This window comes from Papilio xuthus, unplaced genomic scaffold, assembly GCF_000836235.2.
Source record: "Papilio xuthus unplaced genomic scaffold, Pxut_1.1 DF827680.1, whole genome shotgun sequence".
Lineage (NCBI taxonomy): Eukaryota > Metazoa > Arthropoda > Insecta > Lepidoptera > Papilionidae > Papilio > Papilio xuthus.
In genome coordinates, this window is record NW_013530969.1 from 179943 (window position 1) to 194173 (window position 14231).

The window sequence follows — 14231 nt, forward strand, 5'->3', positions numbered from 1 at the left end:
GGGTGCTGGGGGCGGGGCGGCGCTGCGGCTGCTGCGGCGCGGCGCCTGCGCCCTGCGCGCCAAGCAGTACCAGCTGCTGGCTGTCACCGGACTGATCGCCACCGACGCCGAGTACGAGGTATGTACTGCTCGCTGTGCTAAGTGTGATGTGCGGCAACACTTCAGTGTTGTGAGTGTGTGCGCGGTTGTGTTGTCAGGCCAGCAAGGTGCTGCAGTCTGTGCGCATCCCCTAGGCCCGCAGCCCGCAGCATGCAGGCCGCAACATGCAGCCCGCAGCCTGCAGCCAGTGTGACATAGCGCACTGCGGCTCCACACTAGATATGTTTAACTTTATCCCTTTACTTAATATGTTAGCTATCAATAATGTTCACTTTCTCGGAATATATTTTACATATAAAGGAGCCGATGTGTTTTTGAGAACTAAATTTAAGAAAATGTAACCACAACACTCGAGCAGTTTTCCGGAGGCTCCCGAAGTAATTCAGCAATTCACACAAACTAGTTATTTACACAATATAACGCGACACATTGGTTGCACACATTGGATGTACTTATTATTGTGTTTAGTTCATAAATATTCTTGTGATCATTCTACCTCCGGTTGTTTGTCAATTTGTGTATCATTTTGTCAATTTTGATGTGATGTTGTAAATAATTGATTTGATTAGTTATATATATAATTTAATATCGTGTTCAAGAAACTTATAAACATATGAGATAGGGCTCAGTGGCACATCACTTGTCGCACACGAGTCAGAGCGGGACCCCTCTCGCTCGCACTTTCAAATGAATATCAGTGGAAATGAGCGCAGTGATGACAACATAACATGTAGTGATGTAGTTCTGCACAAATGGTTGCAGTTCTGAGGCACTGACATTCAAAATATCAAGTTTACTTTGATTTTATTACAGAAATCACGTATAAAAAGTATTATCTTAAAAAGTTATGATTTTCGTTGAATATTTAATTACACACCACATAACGTTTGATATTAATTATTTCACTTTTAAACACATTAGTATATAGAGAAAGTATATAAAAAGTTGATATAAAGTACCGCTTCACCGCCGCCGCCGTCTGACGCAGCAACTTTGTAACAAGTAGAGTAAGTTATCCAGCGCAATACAACACGCACTCAAACCAGTTGATACATACATGTATTATATGTATTACAATGTATGTATGAACCGATTTGATGTATGAAGCCTTTAATTTACACGGATTATATAAATAATATCGCACGATCCCTAGTTCCTAAAGGAATTGCATCCGATTAGAGGGACGCGCGGACAGACACGAACTACTTTAAGCAAAATAAAGTTATTTATTCAATTTTTAATGAATTTTTCCAAATAATTATTTTATTATATTTTATTTATACTTGGTCTACTTTTTATCGATTTATTACGTGTTTAATAATATTTCTCTTTGGTATGCTTTTGCATATTTGATGTATGCAAACGTGTGTCGTGGTGTCCGCGAGCCTGACATCCCGCACTTAGATAATAACGGTATGAACAAACCAACATGAGGTGCCTAAAACATTACACATAAATATATTGTACGAGTCGTTTATTTGCTTTAAACTTCGGTCGATAACTTTATCTTGTAACATAGTTGTGTTTACAATATAATTACGTTGTATATTTTCCTAAGTGGTATTTGCTGACGCTACTTTTGTAATTATGCGTAAGATGTACAGTTACTTTTAATATTTAATTACATTTTCAATTATTGACGATAAAATTTGTCTTTAAAATTTTTTATATGAGGAAACCTCAAAAGTCTTATTTGCATTTCGTTTTATCATGTTGGCAACGCCACAAACTGCACAGATTATGCACTATTATATTTCGATTAGTATTCATCGGTGCAAAATATATGAAAAAGCTCTATTTCTTGCTTCAAAAGCTCGAACCGACCGAAGCTTTACGATGTTGTTTGCTTCTTGTACTTGATGAACTTGTGAGCGATGTATTTTATCATGAAATCGTATTAATATTTCATTATTTATTTTGCATTTGTATGGAATTGTGTGTTGTTTGAAAATCTATTTTATTATTTTGTTGTATTGTTTATAATTATATAATATCATTGAGTCAATTATTGTGTACATTGGTCTACTCAATTTTCTCTTATCGTTTATTAATTGTTATGTAATTCTAGTAAAATTGACCAAAAAATCGTTGTTTTCTAGTTATATGAAAATTGTTCAAATTGTTTCTAGTGTAAAGTTTGCGTACGGCGACCGACGCTGTCATGTCGACGTTGTCGTGACAAGGCGGAGAGTTGACTTGTCAAGTTTGTATGGTGACATGAGGTGGCGTGGCGTTTGTATTCGACCAAATTAATGTGGATTATTTCAAAATATAAAACTGAATGAGTTTATAAGCACGCGATATATTTTTTTACGTATTCCTTTGTAATATCTCTTGCTGTACAATTTGTTTGTTATCTTAAACGAGACAAACGCCACTAGGTCACTGATGAAGTCAATAGAGAATGTTTCATGTATATCGCTAGATTTTCTTTTTGCTATATTTTAAATAGTTCATAAAATTCCAATAAACATAGGAATATTGCTATATTGCTAAGTAACTCACAAATAGGAAGCTGTGATAGGTAATGTAACAATGCCACAGAGAGCGCTGCGAGCGGCGCCGCCCCGCCCCGCCCCGCCCCGCCACACACATCCACCTGCTATATAACAATACTATGTATATGTATAATCATCGTCCGCGCAATAGTATGCACATAAAGCCAATTGTTGTAATAGATTCAAACATATATATTTTTCTAAGTAAAATAGTTGTGATGCCGCGCTGTGTACCGCGCTGTGGGCAGGGCGAGCGGCGCCGCTGCGGTGAGGCTTCGTAGCAACAGCTAGGCTGTGCTGGTAACATGTTTCTTCAATAAAATATCATAAGTTACATAACTATGTCTTTTACTTACCATCTTCTACCACTAACTTGTTGCCAATAAAAGTAGCAGCGGCTCGGAGCGGGCCACAGCACCGCGCTATACAACATATTGAAAAATCAATTTATATTTTTATTAACATAATGTTAGTCTGTATAATGACATTTATTGCTGTATATAATTGAAAGTAAATAATACTTGAGATTTATTAAGTCGTTCAATTAAACACTTGCTCGAATTAAACATAACTGGACTTATTAATCGTATTTAGTTAGTAAATTTTATTTTTCTGCATCTACATAAAAAGGAATTTCCAGTGTTAAGTTTTTAGATAACTGAGGCAAGTGATATTGAGTTGTATTGCGCAAGCACTGCTGGTGTAGTGGTATCATGCAAGATTCCCATTCTTGCGACCCGGGTTCGATTCCCGGGCAGTGCAATGATTTTTTTTACCGATGTTAAGTTAATTTTATTTAAACATACTGCAAATATCAACATAATTCCTCGAAAATAAATGTAAATGTTTATTTAATCTAAAAAAAATCAAATAAACGGATAGAAAAGGCGTAAATATTTTTGAAAACTTTATTTAAAAATCCTGTATAATTATAATGTTCACAAAGTACAGTCACAAAGACAATATAACAATTCGTATTAAGTTTATACGGAGCACATACATACATACATACATATGGCTCAGTGTCACACACACATGCACACCTTCGTGAAAAGAAATGCCTTTAAAACTGGTCACAAAGTTGTATGTCGTCACAATTTGTACATTGCTACATAATATGTACTTGTCGCTATTATATCAATATTCGAGTGTAAACAAGTACATACCTGCAAATAACATGATGGATATATATTTATATGTATAAGTGTGTGTTACAATTGTCTTAAAAATGTCGTATTTTAATCGAATTAACAAACAAGAAATAATGAGATTAATATGTTTATTTATAAAATCCAGAACATATCAGCGAACTTTTGTCCGATAAAAAGGTTAAAGTTATTTGATATGTCAAAGAGATTGTTTATTTTGTTTATTGAAATTCTAAGGAAGTATTACAGAAAATATATAATGTGTTGTAAAACAAACGCGCACACAAACAAAATGCACATTATTTTTGTATTATTATGTATATTTGTGCGCACTCTCTCATAAAAAGCAAGTAACTACTTGTTATGTTTTTTTATTTTTTATTTTTTTTTACAACTTAGGACATAAACCTTAAAGATCCATACAAATATGATATAATACAAGTTCTTATAAGTAAATAATGAAGTAACATACTTTTACGTAAATAAATATTAAACATAAGTTGTACATTTAACTAAAGTGATGATGAATACTTAAACTTCCATAAACGACATTTATTTCATTCATATATAAATTAATACAATACCTGTAAGGAAATACCTAACGTCACTTAGGAACTTCTGGTAGCCATTTCTAAATTAAAATTTAAAACGTGCTAAATTTTGAGAGCGAAAAAATGCTCGGAACGTTCTAAAAACGTTAGCCGTCTCGTTCTGTCACAACAGTACAGACAGAGACGGTATGCTCCGAGGCAAAGAGTAGCTAAGCGTTGTTGTCGGGCCATAGACAAACCTCTTCATATCACAGCTGACAAAATGCACAAGAAAAGAATGCATTTTGTTTTGGTAAAGCTAAGTGTGAACTTATTATCTATGTCTTACGGTAGTTAGGAGACTTGTCTATGGTGAAGTGCACGCGAGCAGGCGAGCAGGCGAGCACGCGAGCAGGCGAGCAGGCGCACTGTTCGCCGGTCACTAGAATGGCTGCGAATTTTCCTAAACCCGCGACGTACGTAAAATAAATAATAGAAAGGTATAGAGAAATACTTATTTAGTATACTAAGAGAGGGCGGCGGTCGGTCTCCGCACCTTGGTCCCCGCTACTACTGTCAGAGTATACGTGTGATGTAGTGAGACACGACTGCTGCCACTCTCCTCACTTACAAACTAACATTTCAACAACTGAGTCGGGTTTCTCTGAACGTTCACGTGAAAATTGCAATATATTGTGGAATTTCAATAGAAAAATTCGTTGTAAATGTTACAAATTATCCATTATTATGAATAATATCATGAATTCTTTACAAGCGTACATATAAAAATCAATATACACGTTAAGGGCACTTTTACCTGCATTACAATTGAATATAAGATCTATTTAGCACTGACTGGCGCGACTGACACTTCTATATAAATCGACAGTTGCGGAGGAGCAGGAGAAATACGGTAAAGTTTAACGTATTTGCTTGTGTTTCACGTCAAGATATTGGCCCAAGCTGATGATATGTGAGGGTACAATCATTGTCCATTGCGCGCCGGCATCCTACCGCACTTCCTTACATCACATTTTACAGCCTTTTTTTTAGTTTTTTCACATTTTTTTTTATTTGACATCGCAAGTCTTTATCTAAAGCTAAGTATTACTTTATCGTCCTCTTAGGACAGTTTCAGTAAATTCTGTAAACATTTCACAAAATACTGAGTACAATGTATGCACAGTACAAAATAAATCAGTTCGAATGTTTCATGTAAAAAATATAAATTCATAATTTTAAAATTAATATAAAACCAATGAATGTATATTTGTAATCGTTCAATTGTATAATTGTATGGATCTATTCATACATACATACAAATGATTCGTGCACTCTCTACTTGTCGGCTTCTATTTCTTCTGACAATAATTAGAGCTGAACTCGCAACAGAGAAATGAACTGTGTTTTAAAATTGAATACAATAATACTAAAATAAAATGGTACATTCACTGATAACAACATTATTGATCAGTTGACGTTTTCAATATGGTCGCGTAATTGGCAGCTGCTTCAAAAGTTATATTTTATTATAAAAATATTGATACGATTAATATCGTGAATAAAAGTCTCGTCTACTTGACGAGGAGACGAGGAGACGAGGGAGAGGGAGAGGGAGAGGGGCTACACATGTAAATGTATTCAGCAATAAATAAGAAGGAAGGTAAGCTGGTGTCATCGTCAACTGATAATTGTAATAAATTCACTACACTCTAACTAGGAAATGTTTGAATACCGGGAGTCGTGACGCTCGCCACATCTGCAGGCTCACACCTTTTGCTGGGGGAGGTGGGGGTGCTCGTTGAGGGGCTCCTCCTCCTGTCTAGGTGCAGGGGGTGCGGGGGAGTTCCAGGGCTGCAGGTCCCCGGAGCCGAGGGTGACGAAGCAGAGCGCGCCCAGCAGGTACGTGCCCGCCAGGATGTAGAACACGATCTGCCATTGCTCGTACGTGTTCTGAAACAAGGAATTTCATCATAAGCGGGAAGAACATCGGCATCTACGAGCCTCGGAACCGATTAAGAGACAAACTTACATTTTCATGTGTGAGCTCCCCCACCATGAACGTGGAGAGCCAGCCGCCGAAGGAGGACAGCGTGTTGGCCATGCCGAAGATGGTGCCTACAAATACGAGCGAATCATTAGCAATGCATCAGGTGTGACGGCAGGTGTGCCGCTGCCTGTGGAGGCGGTGGTGATGCGTACCGCTGAAGTTGGGGGCGATGTCGAGACCGTTGCCGAGGTAGCCGGCGGTGACGGCGCCGTTGATGGTCAGCGCCAGCGTGAAGATGGCGATGGACCACACGCGGTCGTGACCCAGGAACGCTTGCACTATCATCATCACACCTGCACAACACACATTGAAGTTAGATAATGCAGGTGTTAGAAGTGCGCGTGTCGTGTAAGTCGGCGAGTTACCGGGCAGGCCGACCGCGAAGCCGGTGAAGAGTTTGCGCGCGGCGGTGGTGGAGAGGCGGCCGGAGCGGCGCAGCGAGTCCGCCAACACAGAGGACGCCAGCGCGCACAGGTACTTGCCCAGGTACGGCAGCGACGACAGCAGACCGTTCTGAAAATTATCACATCTTTTCTCTAATAATATAATACATTCGTCAAGGAAGTAATACAAAGGATACGAGTCGTTCATACGTTTCAATATTCCACTACAAAAAGTAACGCATTTAAACTTTGCATAGTAATTAAATTGATAAGAACTATAAAAAATGTTTAAAATTCAAGTCTCGACGTAAGATGACAAAGGCTTATCTATCTATGCGGCGCTGTCGGCATATTTAAGTGAGCGGAATTCCCGCGCAGGTAGGCAGGCAGGCAGCACCCCACCAATACAATGCCACCGGATCACTCAATCCTACAGGATCATATGACGCACGATCTTTTATATTTTTTGAGAAATCTCTGTAGTAATGATACCATTATCCAAAAGTGTGGAAGTTTTATTTTTAGAGGTTTGTCAATGCAAAAATGTAATGCTTGAGATTGCGAACAAAATGTTTCAAGCAGTACTTTAAAGCTCTATAATGTAAATGTACATTAATACACTCATTACTTGGACAACAAAGGACCGCACATAATCAGGACGTGGAGGATTTGTTTGGCGGTAATTTAACATGTCATTAACTTGACCTCATAAAAGGTTATCTTACGTGACGTGAATACAAATCATTCAATAAGCTACACTTTTACAATGGAATAACAAGAATTACAACATATCCTATACTTCATACACGACGATGATAAAAAGACAGATAAATATTTAAATTGGTGAGTACATCGTTATAGCACGAGTTTACTTATTTGGTAGCTTAGAAGGGAAAAAAGGCGACGTAAATTCGTCTCAAGGTTACTCATACAATAAAAATGATACTAAAAAATCTTCAAACGTTTTTTTACGTACACATTCACCCCTATTATCCTGTTTAATCGCATTACGTTGAGCCTCGTGTGAGGGGAAGGAGGAGGGCAGTGAAGCGTGACTCAGTGGCAGCCGGCGGGGGCTCGCTCTGCCGCCACGTCATTACACTGGCGGTCGCACGAACTAACACGCAAAATAAATGCTTGTGCTTCACAGTATCGAGACCCTATTGTACACTGCGTTACAAAAGCGTCTACATTAGCTTCGTTTACATTTATTTACGCTATACAGTGAAAAGGAAAGACTAGTGTGTCGATGTCTCAGGGTTTTGTAAGTATCTTAGGTGATATAAAGTTGACCACCTCTGCATGACAGTATACAACAGTGTATATTTTAGTAAGAGGCGGATAAGGAAATGTCTACAATTACAATTATTAGCAGTAACATTAGACATGTCCGCAAAGCGTGCGACGCCACCGGCCACTTCCTTGTTCCGTAAGATAAACTGCCTCTTATTGTAGCTAATATTTTTTATATTTCAGTTATTTATATCAACGACGCTTTCAGCTCTTTTTGCACTTAATACAATAGCCAGCACTTTCTTGTCCTTTGATAAGATATATAAATAACTTTAATAAGTACTTTTTGTAGGCAGTGTACTTGTTGGCAAAGGACGTTCACTGCACCGGTACAGTTTTGCATCATGAATCATCTGGAAGCCAGTCGTCTCCGTGCTACAAGTGTTGAAAAAAACTGTAGAAGCAAATAATCTTAAATAGATGTTTTTCACTATCCAAAAGAGGAAATGCAAACATAAATCTAGTGACGTGACACGATTTCAACAAAATTACCCAAAAACATTTGCTTGTGAACGAAACGCTAACATATTGAGCAAATATATATATATATATATATAGTATATAATTTGACGTACATCCTTTTTCCTCCCACTAAATGTAAACTTTAGTTAGTGTGTTATAATATTGTGTTTAATTTTATCGCGTCGTAGGTAATGTAGACAGACGGCTAACGTTTATGTAATCGAGGTATAATTTACAAGGAAACTTCAAATTGTGTTTATATTTAGTTTAGTTCCAGTGAGCTTCCTGCGCCGTGTCTAATGGATCTGGCGTTTCTCCAGAATTATAAATAATAGACGCGACCTTCCCGACATCTCAATGTTACTTATAACATTTCGTTGGAAACAGATACACTTTATTTATGTTGATTTCATAAAAAGAAAATTAAAAGTATCACTTTTTATTAATTTTCTTATCTTCCTTTACATTTTTTTTATAAATTGTTATATTTTAATGGGCTTTGTTTTAAATCAAGGCAAAAGAGAAAATGTGCTCCGCGGACTGATCCTTTGCGAATACCATATTGATGTATGAACATATCTGTTTGACAATGACCTGACTACATTAGGAATACATGATTCAATATTACATATGCACACTTGTAATTTTCCTTTGTCATAAAGCCATGTAGGGCGAAGGTACATTGTCTAATTTAACGATGAGGCTAGTAATTTTCTGCTTGTAAATGCAGGCTACCTCTGTTGCTGGAACTGTTAATCTTAGAAAATAGAAGCAAGATCTTTTTTACATCTTATTGTTTGCCGTTTAATCTTCTGCAACCAAAGAAGAACCATTTATTTCCTGAACTTATCATTGATAAATAATAAGTGCTATATCTATTTACAATTATAACCACATCGTGATTTTGTCCAAATAAAGATACTTTAAATTACCTGTTATATAAAACTACACATTTTAAAACTCACAATCTAGCTATTGATCAATCATTTGGTTGTCTTAAAGGAGTATGCGAGCACCTTGCATTCTGCTTCTCATACAATGAATATCAGTTCAAACCACTTTACTCTTTCTCCGACTTGTTACGAGTGAAGGAAATGTCCAATATGCGACAGGATGCGGCAATACACCAAGTGACGTCATAAGTCAGCTACATCTGGACTATTAGGGCTCGTCTCTTGTTAGAAAACAGGATAACACGATATTTTAAGACAAAGAATTACGCTTTAAGAGACACAATTAATGTCCCAGCACGCCGTGTCACAGACCTTATACAGGATGTTGCTATTTTTAAACTAAAATACTAACTGCATTTTTTTTATTCTATCGTAAAGAGGTTGCGGTTAACGTAGCGTAGGTTTTTATTGAATTCTATAATTAGTAAGGCGACGGGCGCCGAGCTCCGGAATGTCCGGCGACGCTTATACCAGTTTCACACGACGGCGACGGCGGCAGAGTGGAGCAGAATAGTAAGTAAGAACAGTACTGCCAATGTTCGTTTGAATTTTAATCAATGGCAGCACTACTCTACTCGACTGTGGCGCCCTCGTGTGAATCTAGCATTACACTTGCGGTGCAGGCAAATGTCCTATAAGTCCAAGCTCTAGTACTAGGTTCACAGCTATATTTAGAAGTCTTGTTTAAAACCTAGCAGTGTTGTTTTCTTTGTTTACTGGAGTTATAATTAAACATATAATAGTATAGCAAAACAAGTTTTTTATTATGGCACTTTTGCGGATATTTTACTTCTAAGAAATTTCCCTCAATACTTTAAATATTTTTTTACAAACGAGCAAGCGGTCACTGCCCATAGATATTTGCAATTCCAGATGGCTTGACTTTAATAAACGGAGGTGAATACCACAGAAAGAGGATATTTCTTGATAATAAATAGTAATAGTAACTACAACGCCACTTGAAAAAATTTAAATTTTGTTTAATTCTTGCATTTCTAGACATTTCAAAAATTTACAACACAAGTAAATGTTGTACAACACCGACACAGAAAATAGAAAGATGCGATTTAATATTTACAAGTTGAATTAAATTATTTTCAGGGGGATTTTATATAATCTTCTTCCTAAAACTTGTCAACAGTCGAATACCTGATAACAAGATGCACGATAAAGCGCGACTATTTCTTGATGTTTTGTTTTCACAACATAATTAGTTAAGGTCAGGTACGACTATCCTTATTGTAAACAGGTTTTATATTGTAGTGAACATTCAACTTTTTCATCTTTTTGTTGTCATACTAGTTGTGAAAGATTTGCATAAAATATGTAAATTCATGTATTATTTATAATATAAAAATAATACATAATTTTAACAACCACCATATACTAGTTTTTAACTACAAAGGCGTTTCTATCGAATGCAGAGGGAAAAAAAATTGTTACTGACAAAAACATCTTAATTTAATAAATTAAATGAACATACATCTTAAGAGTACTAGACAAAAAAGTGATTAAACTGCGGCGCCTTAAAAGCGCTTAATCTCCAACAACTACGGTCACCATGCGATTTATTTGTTTAGGACATTCCTAATTTTTATGAAGTCATCATATTGTTTCCTTATCAAAACCGCAACAAATAACATTAACGTATAAGCAATTTACTTTGTACTTTAAATAATGACAAAGATGACTCATTACCCACCAGTGACACGATTAGTATAGCTTTAGTGCGTACATTTTAAAATGAAACCGACTGACAGATAAAATGACTACTTACTACAGCTAGACATTACTTATTACATAGTTATAACAAATACATAGGCCACGAGTTAACTATTTTTATACCTTATAAGACATTTTATTTTTCAACAATCCGTCCATAATTTTCCTTAATTTATCGAGTACGTAGCCTTTATCTTGTAACTGTATCTTTAGAATATATTTGTAAGCTTTAAATGTAGACTTTTCATAGATTTCGGTAAAGCCAAGGACCGGGCAATAATGTGTGGAATTTATGTTATTAATATATAAATTATCAGAAGCTGTCCAGTGGTCGGCTGATGCAATCGCCCAGGAGCCTTGCGTGATGCTTGTTTGTCCTTTGCAACTTGTGGAAAAGCCAAGCAAAATTATATCGAAAATGCACCCACAGACAGTCTTTATTGTAATACCACAAAACGACCCGTTTTAAGACTTTTTAAATTAAATCACATGAAAAGAATTCAAACCACAACACTTGATAACAGGCTTTATCGCTTTGGAAAGCAGTTTGTATCAAAAATAATGATTTTATTTCACTAGAAAAAACAAATTGTTCCTCTTAGAGCATTGAAGTGATTCTTGGTATAATAGTTCAAATATCAGGTAATAAACTCCGAGATGAAATACTTTGAGGTGAATTTGAGTTCGATACTAAATGTCAAAAAAACACAACATGTATTTAAAGGAATTCAAATCAATTCATGAACCAGTTCAAATCGGTATTCGGAACGTTTATGTAAATTATAGTAACGGTAGCTATCTCTCTTAAATTTAAATCCGACAACGATAACGAGAATTATTTATTCAATATTACATAATAATGTCGTTCTTAACTAAGATTAGTGTTATTTGAATAAATAAAGTGTCTAGTCAAGTTAAGAAACCAGCTGAACAAGTCGACAACATGAGCGGCTCACGTTAAATAAATTTACCGTTCATTTGTGTCATAAACGTGTGTTCTAAATTAAAAACATCGATAATATATTTTAAATAAAATAATATGAGTCACGGTTATAAGTCTAGAAGTTATCTAAACGGAAAAAAGTCAAGTTATTGACTACAACAAAGTGACACGTGTAACTTGTGCTAACAATGTATCTGCTGCGCTCTACATCAACTGACACGTGCTAACTCACATGCCATGTGGGAATGTCCAAGTTATATCCCTTTGACGAAACTAATCGTTCTTTAAAACAATACATTATGAAATAATCAAGTTTAAATAAGGCACGTCTACAATTTGAATCAAGTTTTAATTAGATATAGATAAATAAATAATAGTACTACATAGGTTTACTATGCATTGCTGATAGAACTTAAAGTAATACTAACTAATATAATTTATTAGTAAAAAATTATGTTTAATAATTTTGTCCGACTATTCGCATATAAATTATGGAATCCCTATTATGAACGCCCTCTATATTTTTAATAGGACAGATATTTATAAGTATTTACCACTTAGTTATTAATGAATTTATTTAAAAAGAGATCCGAGAGTTCATAAGTTAAATCGGTGTAAAAAATTATGAGTTATAAATGAATCATTAGCTTTCCATTTGGCACGTAAAGAAGGTCCACCTCGTGACAACTACGTTACATGTGTTCAATAATTTTCCACCAACATATTGTCAAAGTGGTCATGTTTATCATAAGTGATTAGTATGTCGGGGAGTTCCCAACATTTAAACTATTAAATAATAAATGTTTCTATACAAATGCTGCACTAGTATTTTATGACTTTCGATAATTATTCGTTCTCCTTCATTAAGTGTGGTTTAATGTGTCATATTTGAATTGCGCGCTCAACAATGGGTTTTTGTTTTGATCCTATAACGATGATATGTAGATGTAAAGAAGAACTACGCTGATAATCAAAAATAATAATGTTCCCATGAGAAAGGTGTCTAGTGCGGGATGTTATGAGGTGAACTTCCTTTCATAACAAACTAATTCAACATTTCGCTATAAACGTGTTAATGTTAAGGAAACAATCGACACTTGCTAACAGACAGATATTCTTTTAAATATTTAAATTGACACAGTGGATATCAACAGAAATGTATTTTTACAAGAGATTTAGAATCAAAAGATCGATATCCTGACAGCGTGAGATAATAAAAAAATCGCTTGAATAAATCTAAAAATAATGATTGAAATGAAATCAATCATTGTATATATACTATCAGATCTGATTGTTGGACAATACATCTGATTATTTATTGATAGTTTAAATGCAAAACATAGAGAGATTGTATGGAGATCGGATCCGTATGGAAGAGAGAAGGAGTAGAAAGTGAACGCTTACGTGTTTGATGTTGAAGTGCAGGATGCTCTCGATGTAGGAGGGCAGCTGGTTGACGACTGTGAAGTATCCGAAGACGGAGGCGCCGTGTGTGATGATGATGGCCCACACCGGCGCCGAGCGCAGCATGGCGCGCCACGGGGCCGGCATGTGCTGCACACAACGCACATGTTTTATGTTCTGCTGCTTTACACACACACACACACACACACACACACATATGTATCAAACTCTAAATATTTTCTCTAACATTATTATACACAACAAAGTTACGAGGATTTCAGAAATGATCAAACCAATGATTCGGCTGCGATTGCTTTGACATGAGAACTGTCGCGCACTTACATTTAAAAATGTTAAATTCTTCACACTTTTGTTAGTCACACTAATATTATTGTTTTCGCAATAAAATAGCAAGCGAGTACTAAGAAGTGATGCAGACATCGCTCACAAACAAGCATTGGGTAATGTGACAATGTAGGCTAAACTGTCAACATTGTCCGAGCTTAGATGTTTAGAGACGTGTAGTGACGTAAGTGTGCCAAGTTGCCTCATTGTTGTCCCTTTCACTGGGTCAGTGTTGGAGACATCTCCTTCTTGATGTAAGCATAAGTTATACATATTATGGAAAAGAGAAACTTGCAATTTTCCAAAGTAGAAATGTTGTATATGTTAGTGAAAGTTCTGTTGTAATATAACATTATAGCACAAATATAAAACATTTAATTGGTTCGTAGAGAAAGCTGACG

The 14231-nt window shown here is 36.0% G+C and overlaps 2 protein-coding genes and 1 non-coding gene across 3 annotated transcripts in view; 2 read left to right on the top strand and 1 right to left on the bottom strand.

Moving 5' to 3' along the window:
* Positions 1-759, top strand: part of LOC106117469 (zinc finger with UFM1-specific peptidase domain protein) — a 5482-nt gene extending 4723 nt beyond the window's left edge. Inside the window, exons 14-15 of the mRNA XM_013311804.1 lie at positions 3-118; positions 198-759. Of these exons, the coding sequence (XP_013167258.1) occupies positions 3-118; positions 198-233 (152 nt within the window). The 3' untranslated portion in view covers positions 234-759. The remainder of the gene's footprint in view (positions 1-2; positions 119-197) is intronic.
* Positions 760-3288: 2529 nt separating this feature from the next.
* Positions 3289-3359, top strand: TRNAG-CCC (transfer RNA glycine (anticodon CCC)). The gene has a single exon. It is a non-coding gene; the product is annotated as a tRNA-Gly (tRNA).
* Positions 3360-3492: 133 nt separating this feature from the next.
* LOC106117246 (sialin) overlaps positions 3493-14231 on the bottom strand; it is a 29565-nt gene continuing 18826 nt past the window's right edge. The window contains exons 8-12 of the mRNA XM_013311447.1: positions 13486-13635; positions 6691-6838; positions 6478-6618; positions 6308-6393; positions 3493-6228 (exon numbers count right to left, since the gene is read on the bottom strand). Coding sequence (XP_013166901.1) covers positions 6043-6228; positions 6308-6393; positions 6478-6618; positions 6691-6838; positions 13486-13635 — 711 coding nt within the window. The 3' untranslated portion in view covers positions 3493-6042. The remainder of the gene's footprint in view (positions 6229-6307; positions 6394-6477; positions 6619-6690; positions 6839-13485; positions 13636-14231) is intronic.